The 24,257-nt window shown below is 55.1% G+C and overlaps 1 protein-coding gene and 1 long non-coding RNA gene across 2 annotated transcripts; one reads left to right on the top strand and one right to left on the bottom strand.

Moving 5' to 3' along the window:
* Positions 1-2,272: 2,272 nt before the first annotated feature.
* Positions 2,273-7,533, bottom strand: LOC309853382. Its single transcript, XR_014305637.1, has 4 exons — positions 5,838-7,533; positions 5,435-5,630; positions 4,409-4,482; positions 2,273-3,036 (listed from the first exon to the last, which is right to left on the bottom strand). It is a non-coding gene; the product is annotated as an uncharacterized lncRNA (long non-coding RNA).
* A 116-nt stretch (positions 7,534-7,649) lies between these two features.
* Positions 7,650-10,201, top strand: KLF2 (KLF transcription factor 2). Its single transcript, XM_082710213.1, has 3 exons — positions 7,650-7,824; positions 8,082-8,910; positions 9,511-10,201. The coding sequence occupies exons 1-3, from the start codon at positions 7,750-7,752 to the stop codon at positions 9,684-9,686; spliced, it is 1,080 nt and encodes a 359-aa protein (XP_082566339.1). The 5' UTR covers positions 7,650-7,749; the 3' UTR covers positions 9,687-10,201.
* The last annotated feature ends 14,056 nt before the right edge of the window (positions 10,202-24,257 follow it).

The raw sequence follows: 24,257 nt of genomic DNA, 5'->3' as shown, positions 1-24,257 counted from the left end.
CTCCGTGGGGAGCCTGCTTCTCCCGCTCCTGCTTGTACTCTCTCTGACAAATAAATTAATAAAATCTTTTAAAAAATTAATTTTGGGGGCACCTGGGAGGTACAGTCTGCTGAGCACCCAACTCTTGATTTCGGCTCAGGTCGCAATCTGAGGGTCATGAGATGGAGCCCCGTGTTGGGCTCTGTGCTCAGTGCAGAGTCTGCTTCAGATTCTCTCTCCCTCTCCCTCTGCCCCTCTTGCTCATGCTCTCTCTTCTCTCTCCCTCAAATAAATAAAAATCTTTTTTTTAAAGTTAATTTTATATTAAGTGAATTTCACCTCAATAAAAAATTATATACACAAATATACATGCATATAATTAACATTAGAATATACACAAAATATAAAGAATAACACTATTGACATTCTGATATATTTTTTTTAAGATTTTATTTATTTATCAGAGGGGGGGGGAGCAAGCACAGACAGACAGAATGGCAGGCAGAGGCAGAGGGAGAAGCAGGCTCCCTGCCAAGCAAGGAGCCCGATGTGGGACTTGATCCCAGGACGCCGGGATCATGACCTGAGCCGAAGGCAGCTGCTTAACCAACTGAGCCACCCAGGCGTCCCGATTCTGATATATTTTTTAAAAAGCCACAAGCCAGGGTATGCCAGCCCTTGATTGAGGCCCCTAAACACAGCTACCAGAATGGGAAGGCCTCTTCTAGGAAAAGTCCTTTCTATGTGGTGTCTCTTATCTTCATCAACATGTGATGAGGCATTCTCGTGTCCCTTTGATGGATGAGGGACTAAGGCCCAAAGAGAGAAAGCTGCTTATTCAAGGTCACCGAGTTGCAGGTGCCAGAGCCAGGATCTGACCTAGGGTTCTGGCTGAGCCCCCCTCTTCCATCCACTGCTCACCATGCTAAACAGATATGCTTGAAGATTAAACAAGGACACATATGCAGTTCTTCAATGTACAGCTTGGCATACAGTAGGTGCTTAATAAGTGTTGCTCCCTCCTCCTCTCCTGTCCTCTGTATCAACGAGACTAAGACCGTCATGGCCTGGCTGGTGAGGAGATGATGGAGGATTCTCCTGGGAATCCATCAGTCACCAACCAAATGAAACTTTGGCACCTTCCCTCACATATCACTACTTAATTGTTTGTAAGCAACAAGAGAGTCCCAGAGATGGAGAGGCAAATGGGGAAGTGCCCTTTCTCTTGGGGCTTCGGGCCTCTGAGCACAGCAGCAGCGCGGTGGTGACCCATGGTAAGAAACCCAGTCGCAAAGGGAGTCCTTGTCCACATGACTTCCCATCCCCAAGAAATGCCGAGCTGCCAAACCTCTTTGCAACATGGGGAGCTGAGTCTGGCAACACACTGCAGAAAGCTTGCGCAAACCTAGGCAGAAACACCCTAATCACCCCAGCTGGGAGTCATTGTCCAGTTGCTGCTGTCATGCAAATACAATTCCTCTAGAGCATTCATAACTTGTCTTGGAAGCTCAGCTGTATTTTAGGTGACGTGTTTTCTGTAGAATTCCTAAGTGCTTGCTCTCGGGAGTTGGGCCAAGTGCACACAATAGCTATTTGGGGCAGAACAGCTGGTAAAGGGAGAGGCAGTCTAGACTCTAGAAGAAAAGTAGCAAGAAGTGAAGGATACTAGAAATGGTCAGGACCCAGTTAAAGGAGATTGTAAGCTCTCTGTGGGCAGAAAGGGGCTGTGTACTTCTTTAGCTTTCTCTCCGTGTCCAGCAGAGCATGGAGAGGGAGCTCAATATTTATGAGGTGCTGAGACTAAAAACTTCTGATTTGTGAGCATCGTGAGCCCTTAAACATAGATGGCAGGAGATGATAAATGCAAAGTAGCATATGCACCATTCCTCCAAGCCTCTCACAGTAACAGACATCACCAGTCAATCACAGACAGACATCACCAATCAATCACAGCACTGCTTCCGAGTGCTGAGCCTGGAAACAATCTCAGAATCCATGCCAGCACAGTGCTCAAAACAGTATCAATGGATTGGAGGGCAATGATCTGCCCACCCCACCCCTGTCTTTGACAATTAATGCTGACTTATTAGGAGAGGATGGGAGGCCTTGGGAACAACATGAGAGTGAAGGCAACACCATCAAGAGGCATAAAGTTCCCCACTATGAAGCAGACAGCAAAGCACAGACACAGAGCCAGACCCTACCCTTTTGGAACTTACCAGTGACACCTGGAGAGAAGGGTGCTCATTTGCTTGTCTTTCAGCATTACGGGGCCACTCACTGATCACGTATCTTTTTTTTTTTTTTTAAGATTTTATTTATCTATTTGACAGAGAGCACAAGTAGGCAGAGAGGCAGGCAGAGAGGGAAAGGGGGAAGCAGGCTCCCCGCCAAGCAGAGAGCCCGATGTGGGGCTCGAAACCAGGACCCTGGAATCATGACCTGAGCCGAAGGCAGAGGCTTTAACCCACTGAGCCACCCAGGTGCCCCTGATCATGTAACTTCCGTAGACACACCTCATTCCCCCCAACTTAGCAAGTGATGGGACAGGCTGCTCAGAGGCTATGAAGTTCAGCCGAGGGTATGTCCCCGAGCTGGGAAGAGGCCGCCCTGGGGACCTGACTTTTTCTCCCAAGGCATTGTCACCTGAGATGCCACCAGGACCCACTCCCATCGAAATGTGTGGCCTAGATAGCAGGGTGAGAGGGGCCATGCTCTGAGCCCTCCTCCCAAGTACCAGGTCCCTCCCTCAGCCTGGGATCCCCCCATCTGGCTCACTCACTCGTGTTCATAATCAGGCAGCCGATGTTCTTGACATGTGCCATCTCCTGTCTCCCGATGACACTGAGGGCACGGAGAGGTCCAATGACATGTCCAAGGTCACACAGGTAAAGGGGCAACTGAAGTCCACGTTCTTCCCAATCGTTGGTGGCTCCGGGGGCTGGCTCTGTTCACCAGGTGCCATGCTGAAGTGTCTCACACTGCCCTGGGAGGTCCTCGGTGGGTGGCCGGCATCCCCGCGTCATGTTTGTTTCAACACCAGGTCCACAGCTGGGCCTGGGAGACACAGAGATGAATCGAGGGAGGCCCCTGCCTTTGGGGGGCTCCCTGTCTGGAGAGGAAGCCAGGGAGAGAACAGATGGTTACCATGATGTATGAGCTTCCTGGGGCCGCCGCAAGAAAAAAAAAGGCACAAACTGGGTGGTTTAACAACAGACATGTATTCTCTCACAGTCCTGGGGGCCAGAAGTCTGAAATTAGGGTGTCGACAGGGAGGGTTCATCCTTCTGATGAAGCTCTGAGGCAGAATCAGTCCCAGGAGAGACTTCCAAGGGTGCCTTGGCTTGGGGCTACATTACTGTGATTTCTGCCCCTCATCTTCCCCTAGACATCTTCTCTGTGCTTGTGACTCCGCGTCCGTTCTAAGGACACCAATCATTGGGTTCGGGGCCCATCCTAACTCAAAATGATCTCACCTCAAGACCCTTAATTACACCTGCAAAGACCCTCTTTCCAAATCAGGTCCCAGTCACAGGCACCTGGGGTTAGGAGGTGGGCATATGTGTTGGGACACATTCGACTCATTGCCTGTGGCGACAAGGAAGGTCCCAGAAACCTGGAGAAGCAACTGGGGAGAGTCCTGCAGGAGTGGCAAGCCCCCCACAGAAGTTCCTCCAAGGAGCTATGGGAGAGAAATCAGCTCATTTCCTTGCTCACCCACCTGCTAGATACTGACTGAGTGTCCATCACATGCTGGGCCAGGCCCCTGGCTCCTGCCTTCCCCGCAGGTCACGCACTGCTTGTGGGCGTGACAGGAAAGAAAAGGAAAAAAAAAAAAAGGAACCCATGGATAAAAGAATGACCAACAGTGAAAAGTGCCGCAGAACAAGCCCTAAAAAGCAGGGTCAGAGAAGGGAACTATGCAGCATAGAGCGGCCTGGTGTTGGGTCAGCGGAGCCTGGAAGACAGGGTCAGGCTGAAATGCACAGACGAGCTCTCTGGCCTTTCCGACAAATGGTCCTGGGACCACTGGGGATCCACAGGCCAAAAAAAAAAAAGAAGAAAGTAAATTTTGTTTTTAACTCAAGATGGGTCATCCAGTGAAGTATAAATGCAAAACCTATAAAACTTCCAGATGATAAACATGGGGCAAATCAGGACAACCGTGAGCGTGGCGATTTTTTACATAAAAGACCCAAGCACAATCCTAAAAGGAAAATATGATACACTGGCCTCCCTTGAAATAAAAAACTTGTGCTCTCCAAAAGGCACCGTTAGAGGTTGAAAACCCAAGCCGCAGACTAGGAGAAAATCTTTGCGAATCGCCTGTCTGGTAAAGGATAGGTGTCCGACATATACGAATAATGCTTAAAAGTCTGTAAGAAAACAAACAACCCAGTTAAAATCTGGGCCAAAGGACTGAACTGACCTCTCAATGACAAAGATATACAGCTGGCAAATGAGCGAATGAAAAGGGGCTCCACATCAGACGTCATCCAGAGACTGCAAATTAAAAACATCAATGAGATACCACCACACAGCTATTAGAATGGCTAAAATACAAACAAAAACACAAACCAAAAAAATGGCAACACAAAATGCTGGCGAGGATATGGAGCAATGGGAACTCTCGTCCATTCACTGCTGGTGGGCACACAAATGGTAGTATTACTCTGGAGGACAGCTTGGTGGTCTTTTTACAAAGTGAAACACACTGCTAGCCTGTGATCCACCAATTGTGTCCCTAGATATACGCAATTAATCTGAAAACGTGTCCATGAAGCCATATTCAGTATATATCCGATCTGGCAACTATATTGCCCAAAACTGGAAGCAACCAAGATGTCCTTCAACAGACGAACGGGTGAACAGTGGTCCATCCATCCATACCATGGGATATTATTCAGCAACAACAAAGAAATGAGTACTCAAGCCATCAAAAGACATGGGTGAATCTTAAAATGCCCATTGCTAAGTGAAAGACACCAACTAAAAGAAACTAACTACAGTATGAGCAACAACTGGAGAGATTCTGGAAAAAGACAAAAAACTATGGTACCTAACCAGGGGTTAGGGAGTAGGGAGGGAAGGAGAGGTAGGGACCAGGGGGCTTTTAGGGCAGCAAAACTACTCCATATGATAGTATAAAAGTGGATACATGACGTGCATTTGTCAAAACCCATACAAGGTACAACATCAAGAGTGGGGACACCGGTGTCAACCGTGACTTCAGTTAGTAACAATGCATCAATACTGGCTCCTGGAGTGTTAACAAATGTATCACATACTGCCAGGAGAAACGGCATGTGTGGGGGACATGGGGACTCTGTATACTTCCTACTCATGTTTTTCTGTAAACCTAATAGAACCCTAAAAAATTAAGTTCACTAGTTAAGGGGGTGACAAGAGAAGACGAGCCAGAGCCAAGCAAGTGGGAAGTGAGGGAAAGACTCACTTGGTCGAGGACACGGCAAGTACAAAGGCCTGGCGGGATGCACGGGCTTGGTCCCTTCCGGGACCTGCAAGGAATCCAAGAAAGGACGAAGAATGCACTGGAAGGAGCCGCAGGGGCTGTCCAAGGCGGAGAGGAGGACCAGAGAATCATATGCTTGGGGACCAAATTCGATTCCCTTCATCTTTGCCTCATTATCCTATGGGGAAACAGAGGCTCAGGTGAAAGTAGTGAGAAAAGTATACAGGTGGCTCATTTAACCAAAAGTTGTAGAGGGCTCACGGGATGTCACCAGCACTTACATACACACACGCACACACGCACGTACAGAACCACTGTGGGGTAAGCTACCATATCATCTGTTTTACAGATGAAGAAGCAAGCCCAGAGAGGCAAAACCACTTGCCCAAGGTCACACAGCCAGCAGTCTGTGGCTGAGGATGACTCTCCGTTGTTGCGGTGGCAGCCGCAAGAGGCACGTCTGAATTCCAGCTGAAGTTTCCCAAAGCCCAGGGAAGCTGTAGGGAGGACCCCTGCCCCCTCCAGCACCCCCGGATCCCCGGCGCCTGACAAATGGGGCTCATCAGTGCGTTTGCTGAACCCACAGTTGGGTGATTCATGGTGAGGTGATGCGCCTCTGAGGTGCCTTCCAGCTGGGAGGGTCCAGCATTGTGGACCCCAGCGGGGCCCCTTGATGCCTGTGTGGTGCCAAGGCCACCTCCATGCAGTGGTCCTGGGCTGTGGTAGTCCAGCTGCTGTCCATGGCAAAGCCTTCCTGGCCCCAGAGAAGGTGTCCGGGTCAAGAGCTTCCTGAACCCGTCAACATCTGGCCACGGGACAGAGGAAGACCCTGGATGCCTCCAGGTCCAGAGCACAGACTCTGGAGTCAAGACCAAAGACGGATCCCGGCTCTGGGTTACACCATGAGATGCTCTCCCTCTAGGACTCACGTGGCTCCCCCTTTCTCCAGGTCTTGACTCATAATAGCACTGGGTGAGGTGAGGTTCAACTTTTCACCATCCCCTCTCTCCCCGCTCACTCACTTGCTTCCTAGTCTCCTCCGCGCTGTATCTTGCACTCCCTGCTTTATGTTTCCAAAAGGTACATCTCCCCAATATACTTGTTTATTTTATACCCCCTAGGGGAAGCCCCCAAGAGCAGGCAGATTTGTCTGGCTCTTGGTCCTGTGCTCTCCCGGCCTCCACGGGGCCAGCACACAGTAACAATGGTAGTGACAGTCCTTTGCTGGCAAGGCTGTGCCGCGAGCAACCCAGGTGGTATATTCAACATGCCCACCGGACAAGCTTGTTCCCTGTCCCCTGCCGCCACCCCCTGCTCCCGCCCAGCGCTGGGTCTGTCTTGGAGGAGAGACTGTCACCCTTGTCTTCAGCTTCTACACTTAAGCAAGTCAGTAAAGGACGGCAAGCCTCTCCCAGAGCCCCTTGAGCCTCAGTTTCCCTGGAGGGCTTCCTTAAGAGAGCCCTGGTCTCAAGGACTTAACATTTGTTAAGGGCATCGCACAAGGTTTTTTACATAGCGATGGGCATAACAGTGGGTCAGGCTTAGCTTAACGGGCCCCCGGAAAACGAGAGTTTTGATGACATGAGATGAAATGAGAGAAAATGAAAGTTTCCCCACCCATTATGAATCCTGGGGACCCCAATCCCCCCTGCATCAGGGTTCCCGGGAACCCCACCCATCCATCTAGGATTCTAGAAACCCCTTTGAAACTATGGGGCAATCTCGCCCATCACCAGGGATTCTGGGAACCCCTCTGAGGCGTTGGGGACCATTCTCCCCATACAAAAGGGATCCCTGGAGGCCGGGGGACCCAGTGCTCCACTCAGAGTCCCGGGTCCCCGGATGCCGCCTCCGCTCCAGGTCCTCGAGCAGGCGGGAGTCCACGGGGCGCCCCGGGGATCCCTGGGTGTCACGGTGCTGTTGTGGAGCGCGTGTTGACGCGTCGCCGGGGAGACAGGCGGGGGCGGGCCCAGGAGGGGGGCGCGGCCTGGCCGTGCGCAGGGGGCCGGCCAGGCTGCGCAGAGCCCTGGCGGCCGCAGTGGCCACGGCCGCCGCCGCCCGCCGGCTTATATACCGCGGCTAAATTTAGGCTGCGCCCGGAGCTCGTCCCCATCCGGGACGCGTTTCCGCCGCCGCCGCTTTGGCCCGGCCCCCGCGCGCGCCGCGCCTATAAGGCTTGGGCGGGCCCGGCCGCGGGCCGCAGAGCGTCCCCGCCCGCCCGCCCGAACCCCGACCAGCCCGGCTCCGGGCAGCCACTCACCGGTGTCCCGAACCCGCGTCGGCCCCAGGTCCCAGCCATGGCGCTGAGCGAGCCCATCCTGCCGTCCTTCTCCACTTTCGCCAGTCCGTGCCGCGAGCGTGGCCTGCAGGAGGTGAGGGCGGCAGGGGCATCGGGGGCGGCCAGGACCGCGGGCGGCGGGGGCGGCTGGCTCAGGGTAGTAAAAATGTGGGCTTCGGGGTAGTAGAACGCAGGCGGCGGGGACTACGGGCTCTGTGTTGTAAAACGGGCTCAGTGTAAAAAAAGCCCCGGGAACTGCGGGCTCAGGGTAATAGAACGCAGGCGGCGGGCGGCGATCGCTGAGACCTGCCCCGCGCTCACGCCCGCGCCCTATCGCTCTGTCACCCGCAGCGCTGGCCGCGCGCAGAGCCCGAGGCAGGCGGCACAGACGACGACCTCAACAGCGTGCTGGATTTCATCCTGTCCATGGGGCTGGACGGCCTTGGCGCTGAGGCTGCCCCTGAGCCGCCGCCGCCCCCGCCGCCCCCGCCGCCTGCGTTCTACTATCCCGAGCCCAGCGCACCGCCGCCCTACAGCGCCCCTGCGGGCGGCCTGGTGTCCGAGCTGCTGCGGCCCGAGCTGGACGTGCCGCCGGGGCCCGCGCTGCACGGCCGCTTCCTGCTGGCGCCACCCGGCCGCCTGGTGAAGGCCGAGCCCCCCGAGGCGGACGGCGGCGGAGGCTACGGCTGCGCGCCCGGCCTGGCCCGCGGGCCGCGGGGCCTCAAGCGCGAGGGCGCCCCGGGCCCCGCCGCTGCGTGCATGAGAGGCCCCGGGGGCCGCCCCCCGCCGCCGCCCGACACGCCGCCGCTCAGCCCCGACGGCCCCGCGCGCCTGCCTGCGTCCGGTCCGCGCGGCCCCTTCCCGCCGCCCTTCGGCGGCCCAGGCTTCGGAGCGCCCGGGCCCGGTATGCACTACGCGCCTCCCGCGCCCGCCGCCTTCGGTCTCTTCGACGACGCGGCCGCAGCCGCCGCCGCTGCAGCTCTGGGCTTGGCGCCACCCGCCGCCCGAGGTCTCCTCACGCCTCCCGCGTCACCTCTGGAGCTGCTCGAAGCCAAGCCCAAGCGCGGCCGCCGCTCCTGGCCGCGCAAGCGCACCGCCACGCACACCTGCAGCTACGCGGGCTGCGGCAAGACCTACACCAAGAGCTCACACCTCAAGGCGCACTTGCGCACGCACACAGGTGGGCGGTGAACGCCGGCTGGGGGCGGTGGCTAGGGGCTAGCGACCGGGGGCGCGCGCTTAGGAACCCCCCTCGAGGGCGTGGCCAAGAAGATTGGGAGGGGGTCGCAAGCTTAGGACTCCACTGGCGCCGTGGCTCTAGCGGTTGGGGAGGGATTGCGCACTTAGGAACCTTCGGGGGACCCTGTATCAGAATGTTAGGGAAGGGACACACGCTTTGGACCCTCCTGGGAGCGTGGCTCAGGGCTTTGGGCAGAGGGTGCGCGCGGCTAGGAAACCTAGGGGGGCGCTGGGTCTCAGAACGCTGGAGAGAGGACGCAAGCTTAGGACTCCCCCGGGGGCGTGGCTTGCAGCGCTGGGGAGTGGAGAGTATACACTTTGGGCGCCCTGGGAGACGAGAATCAGGGGGTTCGAGAGCTAGGGTCGTGTGCCTGGGATCCCTAGAGGTCCAAAACATAGGTCCCCCCACAGCTTTGGGCGCTGGTTAGGGATAGGCTGCGCGCGCCCCAGTAGTCACCGTCGCAGGGAGCGTGTGCGTACCGGGGCCACAGGCGAGTACCTGGGAAGCAAACTGAGGCCCGCTCTCGCCCCCTCCCTGCAGGCGAGAAGCCCTACCACTGCAACTGGGACGGCTGCGGCTGGAAGTTCGCGCGCTCCGACGAACTGACGCGCCACTACCGCAAGCACACAGGCCACCGACCCTTCCAGTGCCACCTGTGCGACCGTGCCTTCTCGCGCTCCGACCACCTGGCGCTGCACATGAAGCGGCACATGTAGCCTGAACGACCCCCCCACCACCACCCGCGCGCGGCCGTGGCGGGTCCCATGCGCCGGGCGCTGCCCCCTCCAAACTGTGACTGGTATTTATTGGGCCCAGAGGACCGGGCTGGGCACGGCGTGGCCATTGAGGAGGCTCCCCCAGCCCCACGACGACGACGACGGCCCAGCCCCCATCAGAGACTGAAGACCCGGTGGGAGAAGACCACGATCCTCCTTGACGAGTTTTGTTTTCAAAATGGTGCAATAATTAAGTGTCGTCTTCCCCACCCCCACCCCCACCGGGTCTACACTAGAGGATCGAGGCTTGATGCCTTGTGAGAAATACAGCCTTAATTTGTACTGTCTTCGACATTTTTTATAATATTGTACATAATGACTGTGACAGATATTGTATTACTGTAAAATAGGAAGACAGGTGGGCATTTTGGCTCCCTGGTTCATTTTTATAAGACTTTTGTTGGTTTTTTTTTTTTTTTTAATTAAAAAAAAGTTTTGCATCTTTTGAAAAATCACAGCCCTGGTCTGACTGCTTGGAAGCTGGGGTGTAGGGCGGGTGTGGGGGGGAAGGGGCAGCTTTGATGGGGGAGGGCAGCCTGGCAGAGATGGGGTGAAGTGTGGCCTTCCCCAGCCAGCACCCAGCTGCCAGGAACCTGTGGCTTTTTCTATAAATTTAAACACTACATTTTAAGACTGAGGGAGAGTTATTTTAAGGTTGTTCCCTGAGCCATAAATTGCCTCTTTTTCCCCTGAGCTGGGGAAAGTGTTGGTGCCACTGACGTGGCCTCCTCTGGGCTGAAAAAGAAAAAAAAAAAAAAAAGCCTACCTCTTTCTGGAAGTTTTTGAGGTTTTAGCCAAAGTTCTGGAGTGTGCAGGCTTCCACCCACTCCTCACACAAACATCTTTTTTCTTCTTTCTTCTTCTTCTTTTTTTTTTTTTTTTTTTTTTTGAAAGGGGCAAAATAATGAGTTTCTGAACTGCTTTTGCCTTTTACTAGTCTTGCCTTTGAGCAGGATTTTTTAAGGGATGAGTTCCCCATCCTGTTAGAAAAAAATGAAATTTTATTTGAGGGCTATCTATGGCTCTTTTCCAGATGAGGAAACAGGCCCAGAGAGGTAGCTGTGGAGAGTGGTGGCCCTGGGAAGCCAGCCAGGTCTGTCTGCCTCCCAAGGGTCCTTGGACCCCGGTAGAAGGGATCAGGGGCTTTCTGCAGTAACCCATGTGCTACTTGCGCTGGAGGAATGTGAGACCCTCCCCTGCAGGTGCCCTGGTGTGAGGGAATCCCATCAGAGCCCCCGCCTTGGTGGTGGGAGGTGGCCACTGCAGAAATCCACCTCCAAAAGGAGGAGACCCCTGCCCTGCACCCCAGGTGGCCCTGTCACGCAATGAGGTGCCTCTCTCCCTGGCAGGTTCCCCCTCCTCTTCCCCCTTTTCGGGGCCCTGGGTGGGTAACCATGACTACCAACAATTGCACAAGTTGTTTCCAGAAAGTGAAAATAGCTTGTAAGCAGCGCCTATTTTAAAACACTCTTGCCCCATTGCGACAGAGGCTGGGATTTCCTCCCTCCCTCCATCCTTCCTCCCCCCTCCCCCCGCCCCCAACCCAAGGCAGTCCTGGAAACAGCTGAGAGCATTTGGTAATCCACAAAAAGCAGAAATGGAAGATGACAATCTGATTCATCTTCCTCGAGTAAATAGCCAGGGCCCGGGGCCGCAGGTGATGAGGGGTGTGTGAGCGTGTGAGCCTCCCGAAACCACTCTCTGCGGCTCTTGCCAAAACCCTTCCGGAGCGGAGCAGAGCCCGGGGCCCCACCGACCCCGTGGACATGCTCTTCGCTCAGAGCTGGTTCTGGAGGCACTGGGAGGGGGCGGGGAAGGGCAGCACAAAGGCTCACAAAAGATTTAAAATAACCATTTGCAGGGTCTTCAGTCTTTCCAGTTGCGTTTCAACTCGCAGGTAAAGCCCTCTTTCTGGCTTTGCTCAAAAAACACCTCGCAAATTTCCCTGGCAGGGGAAGTTGAGTCCGATGAAAGGTCAGTTGTCAAGGGACAGAAGCTGTTGAGTTTCTGTTCCCGAGCGCCCCCAGCTGCTAGAACACAGTGCCATGCCCCCACCAGCTGGGTGCTTCAGCCACCCAGAGAGCCCTCATCGTCCCTTTCTGAAAACCCAAATGTCAACCTTCATCAGGTGTCTTCTGGATGCGTGGTCCTCCGCCAGGGGTGACCTGGACTGGAGACATTTTCAGTTGCCACAAACGGGGGGTGGGGTGCTGCTGGCATCCGGTGGGTGAAGGGCTCTGCTAAGCTGCTTATGATGAACCTGGCAGCACCCCCTCCCCCCCACCCCGCCCTGCCCCGCCCCAGCTTTCAGAGGATGAGCCCCAGATACCAGCGGTGCTGCAGGCAGAGGAACTGGTCCTCTGGTTCCTAAAAGAACAGGAGCCAATGCTTCTCTACCCAAGGAGGTGGCCCTGTCCCAGGAGCAAGCTTTGATGGCAGATGTCACCCAGAGAGAGAAGTATGAATAAAATCTCACCGCCGGGCCCCACCTCAGATCACTGGAAGAACACACCAAACCTGGACATTTTTCCTATCCATAAAAAGTCCTGGTATCCGTTTGTCAGAATGGTAAATATCAGACGGAAAAACAACTTACCCTGCATTCTACAGCCCCATTCCAATCAGAGGTTGTTAGAGGGAGGGATTTCTGGTGAGGGGTTGAATCGCTTTCCCATGGCTGTGGTGATCTCTGGATTCCCCCCGCCTCCTCTTTTTTTTCCAAGCAAGGTGAAAACCATTTTTCCCTATTTTTCCCTCCATATGTGTTTAATACCATTTAAAATGGTTGCATAATATTCCATTAGACATGCCAGAAATTGCTTATGCAAACAAGCACCTACTTTTATATATATACATATATATATATATATATATATATATATATATTTATTTATTTATTTATTTATCTATGGGGGTCATGTTTCAGTTTGTCCTCCAGGGGGGGTGGGTAAAGGAGTTGGAAGGGATGAAAGTTTGGGGGGACTTTGGACATTGCCAGAATGATCTCCCAAGAGTCGCTCCAGAGATGGGCGGAGGGTACAAGAGCTGTTTCTCTGCCAGAAGTTTCCTGTATGTCAGGGAGCCCCGGACACCCAGGGTGGTGACAGAATAGGGTGTGAAGCAGAGGAAACGTGAGCTTTCAGAGGGTAAGGTGAGTCCCTGACTCAGCACCTTGTCCCATCGGTAAAGCTGAGTTAGCACCCAGACCCAGCATCACCCTGGGGAGTCCCAAGGCAACAGGCCGGAGACGGCTTGTGAAATCACCAGGGCCAGGTGGCTCCCATGTGGAGCTGCGGTGCTGAGGACCGGGTTCCTGCACCTTCGCTCCGGCGATATTTGGGGCCAGATCTTGCTCTCTAGTGGGGGCTGCCCCGTGCACCACAGGACCTCCAGCAGCAACCTAGCCCCGCCCACTTCACACCAGCAGCCCCATCCCCACCAGCTGTGACAACCCCAAATGGCTCCAGACGTTGCCAAGTGTCCCCGGGGTGGGAGGCGGGGAAACTAACCCCAGATTGAGAACCACTGGGTTGGGGTTCCATGACCACCTAAGAGACTTCATATACAATTTTTTTTTAAGGTTATTTATTTGAGAGAGAGAGCAAGCACAGAGAGGGGCCGAGGGAGAGAGAGAGAGAGAGAAGAATCCTCAAGCAGATTCCCCACTGAGTGCAGAGCCCAGCACGGGGCTCGATCCCAGGACCCTGAGATCATGCCCTGAGCCGAAACCGAGAGCCAGCCACTCAACTGAGTCACCCAGTTGCCACTTTGCATCTACAACTTTATGACTCACTGAGGTCCTAAGATCCTGCCTGCACTTAAATACAGCAGCTAGGGGAGAGAGGAGGTAACAGGACCAGCTTACAGATGGGGACTGTATTCTGCTGTGGACTGGGAGCCTGGGACCAAAACCATTTTTCCCCCCAAATAATTGACACGCGGTTTCTCTTCCTTGGCACCAACTGACATCTGAGGCTGGACCCTCCTTGGCTGTTGGGGGCCATGCTGTGCATGGTAGGATGTTGAGAAGCACCCTTGGGCTCGACCCACCTGATGCCTGTAGCACCTCGAGCCCCTCCGTCACAACAACCAAAATGTTTCCAGACGTCACCAATGTCCCCTTGGGAGGGGGTGCACAGAAGGGCAGGCAGTGAGAACCACTGCTTAGGCAAAACCCTTCCCTCCCACTGAAGCCCCCGTGTCTGCCTCACAGGCCTGTTCCCTTGTGAAGGTGCAGCTGTTAGACAGAAGGACAGAATGCAGGGGGAGGGCAGAGCCCAGCACTAGGGCGTGGCCAGTGCCCTGAGTCCCCCCCCTGCCCCTTGTGGCCGGTCCTTGGATGTGAGGTCTGGATTAAACCCCACCCCATCTCTCTTTATGTCTCGGTCTCTCTTGCCTCTTTTTCTTTCTCTCCACTTCCCCTCTCCCGTTCATTCATTCAGCAGATGCACCCAATGCCTTAGCCCTCAGCTGAGTCCTGGGGAAGCATCCGTGACTCAGAAGTGACTCAGCCTCAGGCGGGCACCCAGAGCCAGTGTCAACAAGTTTATTGAGTGACTAACCCAGTGCTAACTTGAACTGAGCCCCACGGGCTGGGGCAGGTGCTTTAATCCCGGTCACCTTCCCCAGGTTCTTGCTTTCAACCTGCCCACCAAGCAGTGGTGGAGGCAGAAGGGGAGCCACCCCGGTTTTCCAGATGCAGGAAGTAGGGCTCCTGGAGCGGAGGGCTAGCCTGGGCCTGGAGCAGGTGCAGGGAGTGGAGCCGGGGCCTGAACCCCGGCCAACCTGATGTCACAGCTCCTACCCGTGCCTCGAAAAGTCTCCATCCTGAAGCACATCAAGCGGGCCGGGTCTTCCTCCATGCCCATGACTGTGGTTCCTGGAGGGTCCCTGTGAGTGTCAAGAGACACAAATATTTGGGGGAGCCTGGCTCCCTGAGATGAATGGCCCTCCCTAAGATGCTACATTATGAAGCCAAAGGAAGCCTGGGTGGCGGGAAGCAGTTTGCCAAAAAGCAAAACAGAGTTACCACAGGACCCAGCGGCTCCGCTGCTGGCCGTAGACCCCAGAGATTTAAAAACAGAGACTCCAATGGGTGCCCGGAGGCCGAGGTGCCCAGCAGCAAAACCCATAATCAGCAAAAGGTGAGAACAAGCCCAGTGTCCCTCGACAACTGAATGGATGAATACAGATGGTCCGTCTGTGTGCTGGGCTAGACAGGAGGCAGGGGTGAGATTTCTAGGATGATTCCGTGATGAGTGTTTTCCGGGGGTTTGTGCCCATTTTGCACGTGAGAAAACGGGGGTGTGGGGAGGCAAGATCACTGTCCACGTAACGGACCTGAGCCTTGAAGCCCTGTCTGCCGGAAATGAAAGTTTTCCCCCCACCGGGATGCCTCTGCAATGGGCAGTCACGGAGGGTCTCCAGTCCTCAAGTTTCCCCATCTGAAAACAAGGGCACCAGACCCTTGGCTCCTCTACGCAGACGCCGTATTGGGGACAATTTTGTCTCCCCCATCAAATCAGATGGTGTCCTCCAGCAGCTCTCCATCATTCTAGAATGAATCTGAAAACTTCTTCGTGGTCTGAGGGTCCCTAGATCCGCCTTCCCACCTCTCATCTCTCTCCTGTGTGCTCACGCAGTCCCGCCGGCCGCCTTACCGTCAGCCAAACATGCAACCCTGGTCCTGCCTCAGGGCTTTTGCATTTGCTAGCCCTGGGCCTAGAATGCCGGTTTCACCCACTCTTCCTGTAGCTGCTGGTAGTAACCTAGCCGAGCTGCCCTGGGGTCATTTCTGCAGACTTAAAGCCAGAAAGCAGATCCTCAGCGGGGAGGGGGGGGGACAGGAGGCCATGGGACAAGAGTCAGGGGCCCTGAGTAGCCCTCCCTAGGCAGGGAGAGAAGAAGCAGGCTTTGGAGTCTCAATTCCTAGCCCCTCAGCTTTGTGCTCTCGAGTGTCCTGCCAGGGAGTGTCCCCCTCACTGGCCCTTAGCACATCATTTCTGCCGTCAGCCTTTGAGCCCCTTAGGGTCACCATCTCCTTGTCCTTGCAGAAGAGGAACCTGAGGCCCAGAGGCATTTCTCAGAGACACACACTGATGCTAGGACTCCTACTCTGAGAGTCGGGGCTTTCCCTTCGCTGTGTGGGCCCTGGAGGCCAAGTTCAGTCCTATTTCATGAGGGAGGCAGAGGGACAAGGCAAATCTCATTGACCCATATTTCACCAATTTTAATTCTTTTTTTGGAGGAGAGGGAGGGTGGGGCAGGGTACATTTGTGGCCATTTGTGGCTCTGGGAAGAAACAGATATACCCTTCAAGTCCTGCCTCGGGGCCTTTGCACTTACTCTTTCCTCAGCTGGAAATCCTTTGCCACTTTCTTCCCATGGCCAGCCACGATTGGTCCTCGGGATGTGTGACCATTCAGCAGACCTCACCCACTCCCTGGGATGGAGGGAGGACCCAGGGCCCTCATCCTGCTAAGCACATACTTGGTGACTTCTTTCAAATGACTGGGCTCCTCTCTGGGCCTTCGCACACATTAGTAAATTAGCTGACCACATGGAACTAGGAGGCAGATGGATTTCTTGATGGGGCCCAGAGGTGAGGGGTGCATGAGGAGGCTCAGAGAGGGGAAGCCACCTGTCCAAGATCACACAGCAAGAAAGGCCAGAGTTCCTCAGAGTGGGACTGACGCAAATCCTCCCCCTGACTCCCCAAGGCTGAAACCAGTGACCTGCGCCTCCCCACTGTCTCTCGTCTCTACAAATCCCAGGCTCTCAGCTGGGCCTTCCTGGCAAGCGTGACTGATTCTCTCAGCCTTGTGCGACACCCGCATGTCCTGCCTCCAAAGTTGGGGCTCACGGACTGACCCCCGCCCTGGGAGGGAGTGGAGTGGAGGGAGAGGCCTGCTCGTGGGGCTTCTGGGAAGGAGGAGGTGGTTGTGACTGGAATGCACGGGGAGAGGCAGGGATGAGCCTGAGCTGCAGGACTGAAGGGCAGTAGGGAGCCACGGAGGGATTGAGGCAGGCAGCGACCATCAGCTTTGTTCCCTGCCCGTCATGTGCTATGACATGTTTCCTCAGCCGTGACCCACAGTTGGGAGATGCCCCTCACTTTCCCTTCTGAGTGCTCACAGCCTCCCCTGCTCTTCTCTTGGTTCCCTGAGTACGTTTCACCCCAGATTCCCAGATGGCGGGGGATCCTGTTCCCTGGCTGGTTCGGACGGGGGCTCCTTGGGGGCAGAGACCAAATCCAGGCTGGTGCCATCCAAGGAAGCCACCTGCCCACCCCCCATCCTAGTCCCTGTAGACCAAGGAAGATGGGACAGGGGCGGAGACAGAGACCTGGCCAAGACCGTGCTCCCAGCCTGAGCCCTTTCTCCAGTTCCGTCTCCCATATCACCCAACTTTCTTCCCGGACACCTCTTATTTTCTTTACTTTTCCATTAGGGTAAAATACACAGAACCTGAAACTAACCACTGGAACTATTTTTGTGTCCAATTCAGTGGTATTCAGCACATCAACACCATGGTGCAGCCAACCCCACCATCCCTCTCCAGAACTTTCCTGTCTTCTCACACTCAAAATCTGTCCCTCCCCCAGTCCCCCAACTCTACTTCCTGCTTCAGTGGCTGTGACTGCTGGAGGGACCTCACATAAGGGGAATCACACAGTATTTGTCCCGCTGTGGCCGCCTGAGCTCCCTTCCCGTAACGTCCTCCAGGCTCACCCTTGCTGTGCCCGGGTCAGAAGTCCCGTCCTGTTTCTGGCTGCGTAATACTCCACGGTGTGGCTTGATCCCATTCTGCCTTTCCCTTTGGCCCCTGCTGGACAGACACTTGGGTGACTTCTGCCTCTGGGCGACTGTGATGCAAACACCCCTTCGAGACCCTGCTTTCAATCGTGTGGGGATCTAAACAGACCTGGACCTGCTGGGTGCCCTCCCCCCACCACCCTGCAACATCTTCTCTTGCAAGGCTTTGCTCACGGCTGCGAAGAAGCTCAGAAATGCTTCCCTCTCCTGAGCAGCTCACCCGGGCGCCGCTGGGCCTGCAAGCGTCCCAGCACCGTCGGATCTCAGTCCTCCACCAGCTCGTGGCTGGCTCAGCCTCAGTTAGCCACATACTGGGCCTCAATTTCCTCCTCTGTGAAACGGCAGGGAGGCGAGCGCTGCCCAAGGCCCAGTTTTGGGGGCCGCCCTAAAATTCAGGGCTTCACGGCAGCCCCGCCGGGAGCTGGACAGGCCTGCGGTCGAGGTGCCGCTCACACCCGGCACGCCCGCCTGCCCACCGGCTCATCCTGTAGGTTGCAACGAGCACCCCAGCCTGCCAGGCCCCAAAGGCCCCAGGACGGCCTCCTCCAGGGGCAGCACCAGACCTGCAGTCCCTCCCCTGGGCTGGGGCCTGAGCTGGGCCAGGACCCAGAGACCGAGGCCGTCACGCGGGCTGATGCCATCGGCTCTCCTTCGGAGGCTGTGGAGGCCGCTCGCTGGGACGGGCCAGCCAGACTTCCTGGGTCTCTCAGCCCTCGGGAGCGGGCCACACCCCTGAGACCCAATGGCCCCCACCGGCCAGGGCTCCATGCAGCTTTAACCTAGAACAGAGTGAACAGGACATTCTCTTGACATTCCCTTTTCCCCCCTTGTCCCCGCACCGGCTTTAAAAAAAAAATGTATTTTTAAAATATTTTATTTATTTATTTGACAGACAGAGATCACAAGTAGGCAGAGAGGCAGGCAGAGAGAGAGAGGAGGAAGCAGGCTCCCCGCCGAGCAGAAAGCCCGACACTGGGCCATCCCAGGACCCTGGGACCATGACCTGAGCTGAAGGCAGAGGCTTTAACCCACTGAGCCACTCAGGCGCCTCTAAAAAAACATATTTTTAAGTACAGGGAGTCTATAGATCCACTCACTGTAACAGACATGTCTAGAACACTCCACCAACAGGAGCGGAATACAGACTCCTCAGGGGTACATGGAACATTCCCAGGGATCGACCACAAAACCCACTTCGATGCACGGACGAGTTCTGAGATACTACAGAGCATGTTCTCTGACCACAGTGGAATGAAACTAGAAATCCAGAACAGGGAGAAATCTGGCAAACTCAGAAATGCATGGGAATTAAAGAACAGAAATGCAGGAAAACCCCTTGGAGCCTTAATGAGCAAATCGTGGCAACAGGAGGTTTGTTGGGGGCGCTGAGCCCCCGAGTTCCGTGTTAGGTGAGAGGGAGAGGAATCCAGGTCTCGCCCAAGGGGCCTCAGTGTACCTGAGACTCATCTCACCTGCTGCACATCTGGGGTGCCCATGAGATCTCTGGGTGTCCCCTGGGGACTTCCCTTGGTCCCTGTGGGGTTGTAGCCCCCAGAGTGGAAGCCTGCCCTGACTCACACAGGTGACCCCCCAAACCCCCAAGAACAGCTTGTCAGGTTCCAAGGCGTCCAGCAGGGGGGCCCCCAGTGGGGGTCTTCTTCTGAGAGCCTACCCCAGCCACCCGGACACACCCCTTCCTTGCTGTTCAGAATATGCTGGAAAGTCGCTCACTCCAGCATTCCAGCCCCTTACAGGCAGCCAGCCTCCACCCACTGGGCCTCAACTGGCACCATGCACCCCCCCACCTCCCATCCTAATCTCCAAGGTCCCCCCGCCCTACCCCCACTCACCCTCCCTCCTCCCCAAGTCCACATCTTTGTCAAGGCTGTTCCTCATGTGGAAAAGCCCCTCCCATGTGTCCATGGGACAAACCTAGTCCACCTTTCAAGGCCCAGCTCAAGTGTCACCTCCACTAGGAAGCCTGCCTTGATTTCCCCAACGGGAGCCCTGCCATTGTCACGTGGGCCAACCTAACCAGAGTGGGGGTGTCAGGACAGGTATCTGCCTCCCCTCATTCTACTGGGTCCGAGCAGCCAGCAGGGAGGGGTGTGTCTGAGTTGGGGGGCCTGGTTGGGAAGGGGTCACACCGTGACTGGACATAGCGGCTTTGCTTCCTGGTACTCATCAGGAGCAAAACTCCAAATCCAGCGTTTCCTGGGATGACAGGATTTCTTATCAACTCCAAGAGAGGCCAAGAGGATGCTAGATAGTGTGTGGTACGCAGTGTGAACAGGCCTCGGAATCCGTGGCCCAGGTTGAAACCAGGTCTGGCACTCTCCTCCAGGCCATAGCTCTGGGCAACTGCCCGGCCAGCTGAGCCACACTTCCCCCCAGGCTGCTCAGAACAGCAAATCGGAGAGTCATTTCATGCCACACCGTGGGAGCTCAGCCTGGGCTGTCCCATCCGCTCTGTCCCCCAGCATGGTTGGAATCCCATCTGGAAGGCCTCGGACAGGGCCCGGGAGCTGGCATGTCTACAGCGCCCCAGGGACTGGCTTGGCCATGCGCAGGCCACACTGTGAGGCACGCGGCTCGAAATTGTCACAGTCATTCAGGAAATAGTTCTGCGCCCGCCAACACCAGCCGCTGCTCTCAAGGGCTGCCATCCTGCCTTCTCTGGCACGTCCTGATGGCCCTCCGTCTCAGTCACCCCTGATTTCAACCCTGACCCCAAGTTGGCCTTTTGGGGACTGTCCCAAGGCTAAAAACACACTCCTCCACCAAACCCCATGTCTGCGGCCTCCAGGTTCTATGATGTTCCCAGAGCAAGGAGGAATCCAGCCAGCCCCATCCCTCCGCTTGGCTGGAAAACATGCCCAGAGAAGCCAATCCTGACTCTCCGGGGGAGAAATCTCCACATTCCCGGTGTGTTTCCGTTGAACCCCAAACCTCAAAGACATCCTGATGTCTCATTTCCTCAATGCGGCCCCGGGGTGACAGGCCAGCATGCCGGGGGCTCGTGGGTTCGTTTTGAGTCATGCAGAGGTTTGTCGAAGGAAAAGTTTCTTATCTCAAAAGTTGTTACATCAAGCACAGCCGGTTCCCACCAACCCTGTCTCCCTGCGCGCGTGCGGGTCTCTGCAGGGACCAGCTCTTCCCTTCCCACCAGGGTCTGGGCTTTGGGGGGGACGAGGCGGGGGTTAGGGGCGCTGGACAGGGCTGAGCTGGGCTCCTGCGTTCACCCCTGTCGCCTGTGGCTCTTGGTCTTCATCTCCTCCGCTGGCAAAGCAGGGACCTTAGCAGCTGCCTGGGCGGGGCTCCCTCTGTGGGACAGGGCGTGCCCCTGCCAGGCACATAGTAGGTGCTCAGTGAAGGAATGGGGGCTGTTGTTAAGAAAGAGATGGGGAAGCTTCAAAGGAGCAAGCCCACTCATTTTATTTATTCACTAATTTATTTTTAAAGCTTTATTTATTTATTTGGCTGGGAGTTAGACGGAGAGAGAGAGAGAGAGAAAATCTCAAGCAGACAGCCTTCCTTCCGAGCCTGGAGCCTGATGCAGGGCTCGATCTCACAACTCTGAGACTATGACCTGAGCCAAAACCAAGAGTCAGAGGCTTAACCGACTATGCCACGGAGGCGACCCCCACCCCTATTTGTTCTGTTTAATTCCGGGGTCTCTGGGACGTGGGACCAGGGGAGGAGGACTGCCCCAACGTCTGAGACAACTGTCCCACCCCTGAGTGACCTCTGTGCGGGGAAAACTCTGAGGGTCCCTTTGGAAGCACACAGAGGGGGTGTGAGGGTGACCTTGCACGGTCCTTTCTGAGGACAGCCTGAGATGCCTCTGAACCCCATCGGGGTGCCTTCTTAAGTGGGAGACTTTGCCCGGAGCAAACGGTTTGGCAGTTGTGGGCTTGCTCACTGAAGAAACAGTCGGGACCCTCACTGCAGCGACGACCGTAACAGCCAAGAAGTAGAAAGAGCTCCAGGGCCCATCGAAGTATGGATACACACGCACAGTGGGGCCTCCACGCAGCGGGATCGTGTTCAGCCATAAAAAGGACCGAAGTCCTGACACATGCTACCTTGGAAACGTCGTGCTGAGTGCGAACGGCCAGACGCAAGGTCATGGTGCGTGAGCCCATCGACACGAAACGTCCAGAACCAGCAGATCCCTAGAGACAGAAGGCAGGTTGGGGATCATCAGGGGCTCAGGGAGGGAGCTGGAGGGGTGACTGCTCGTAGGCATGGGGTGTCCTCTGCAGGGAGGGGAATGGAATGTTCTGGACCTGGAGGTGATGGTTGAACAACACTGGATGTACTAAGAGCCTCTTCATTGTTCACTTTCAGTGGTTAATTTCATGTTCTGTTTATTTCACCTCAAGAAAAACAAAAGTATTTTTTGAAAGAAAACGGGAACAGAGGTTTTGACTGTGAAATGCTATCATTTTTTTAAAAACCTCATTTGTGAATATAAAATAAAATTTGGACCCAGTGTCTCTGCTCTTCATGAATAAATGGAAAACAAGACATGACAAGCCTCAAGCCCGACAGGGCTTCCAACTCTGCTTTGCTGACAGGAACCTCCACTCCTCTCTTAACAACAGACAACAGGCACACAGAAAGGGTAAGTTCAAAGCCCTTTTATCCATTTCATTAAGGTAATACTGTATGGAACTCCATATAGACGTGTATCATTGGATATAGGAGTGATGGCCAGAAAAACAATAGATTTTCCATTTTGTGGTTTAAAAAAATTCCTTTCAGCCCCTGCATTTGCCAGCCTTCGGGCAAGATGGCAAAGAGAGTCCCTAATATGGAGAGTGGGGGGAATCAAAACAATGGTATGACCTTGACATTGTCATTGGATTCACAGAAGGAGCCATTCTTACTTCACATAACTTCCTTTTCAACATGTTGACTCTAAAACTTATGGGGAAACAGGGAGGGGACCTCTGGTTTAATGGTGTTGCGAACAATGTAGCATTTCATTTTTATTCTTCCAAAGAATGTCACCTGCACCCCAGAGAAAGATAGAAATCAAAAACTGTTCAGGCCTCATAAAAATAAACTCAGCTGGAGCCCCGTAAGGGCAGAAAGAATGTCAGGCTCTCCGCTGCCTCTCCAGGCCCCAGCTCAGGCCCTAGATCTGGTGTGGCAAACTATAGCCTGAGGGCCAAACCTGGCCCCCCATATGTTTTTGTAAATAAAGTTTTATTGGCAGGCAGCCGCGTGCAATCGTTGACATAGAGTCTCGGGCCACTTTTATACAATAATCGCAGACTTAAGTGACCATATGGCCCTAAAAGCCAAAAAGATTTCCTATCTGGCCCCTTACAAAAAGTCTACTGACCCCTAGTCTAGTACAGTGTGACAGTAAACGTTTGCAGAATTAAATCTGATTAAAAGTATGTTGGCTGCTGGCAGCATCTTGTGTTTCTGGAAACATAACGGCGTTTGAGGGCATCTGGTTTTTGAGGAAATGCAGCAGATCAACTTGGTACGGGGGCTCCTAAGAGAAAATGACAAGTGATGCCCAGCAAGAAAGAGCCCCGGGCCCCAGGGCTCAGACAGAGTGGTCAGTCCCTGACTCTCAGGTAATGGGAGGGAGAGGACAGTGCAAATGGACTCCACATCCTTTAACTGACTCTAAGTGGGAAGAATTTTCTAGAACAAGTTTCACAGCCGCTGCAGACCCTCTGGGAAGGCCAGGTGAGGAGTCTCACGGCCTTTCTTAAACCCCGATCGATGCCTTGCCGAAGTCTCTAGTCTGTCGAGGGTCCCAAGACAGTCCACAGCAGCACCAAGGACCCATGGCCTGTCTCGTGGGGAGGCAACCAGCCGTTGCCTGATGGAAAATTCCTGCTTGTTGGCTCAACCACGCTTCCAAGCAAGAAATGTAGTTCAGAAAATACACGTGGCACTACCCCAGGAATTGGGGTGTCATGTCGGCAAGACAACGGGAGTAAAACCAGGGCTCCGAGCGGTTGGTTGGATGTAAGACAGACAGCTCAAGACAGAGAAGACGAGCTGCTGGAAATGTGACAAGTGTGCAGAGGAAGAAGTACACAAAAATGCCCCACGCAGGGCTTCCTCCCACACTGGGGCCCGTGGGCCTGGGGGACAGGGAGACTGTCCCCAAGGGGCGGGGGCCCTCCAGCCCAACATCAGTCTCCTGCTACCTCCTCTGAACCACTTTCTTGGGCCCAGTCCCTGCTTGAGAGAGAGAGAGAGAAAGGACAACTCAAAACTGTGACCTGGAAAATGACAGAACGTCCCTTGTGCGGGCCAGATGCACTCCTCGGCTGGGCGGGCCGGGCGGAGGCAGGCGGCCGGGCTGGCTGGGGCAAGCCATGAGGGTCAGAGGACCATGACACAGGTGAGGGCTCTGGGGCCTCAAATATATGCCTGGAAAGACCCCGAAAACCAGGAAAGACCTCCAGAAGGCCGGGGATCCCAGGAATTCTTCCTGGGCTGGGAGGGATGTGCTCCGCGGGGATGTCTTGGTCCTGGGCCTGAAGAGACACCCCAGCCCCGGGCTCGTGTCCTCCAGCTCCTCGGATTTAAACTGCAGGAACGTCCTATGCCCGCATGCCAAGCCATTTCCAGTAAGTCTGCTTGTCGGCTATAAAAATAACCACGGGTGAGGTGGTGACAAGCCCATGATTCAGTCCAGCCATGCCACACAGGGCCAGTG

This window comes from Mustela nivalis (assembly GCF_964662115.1).
Source record: "Mustela nivalis genome assembly, chromosome: 1".
Taxonomy (NCBI): domain Eukaryota; kingdom Metazoa; phylum Chordata; class Mammalia; order Carnivora; family Mustelidae; genus Mustela; species Mustela nivalis.
Note: the sequence above shows the minus strand (reverse complement) of the source record. Positions and strands in the feature narration are given on the sequence as shown.

Bases quoted from the DNA above. Each gene is read 5' to 3' on its own strand.
- KLF2 (XM_082710213.1), top strand. From the start codon at position 7,750: ATGGCGCTGAGCGAGCCCATCCTGCCGTCCTTCTCCACTTTCGCCAGT. The intron at 7,825-8,081 runs GTGAGGGCGGCA...TGTCACCCGCAG, and splicing joins GCGAGCGTGGCCTGCAGGAG to CGCTGGCCGCGCGCAGAGCC. The intron at 8,911-9,510 runs GTGGGCGGTGAA...CCCTCCCTGCAG, and splicing joins GCACTTGCGCACGCACACAG to GCGAGAAGCCCTACCACTGC.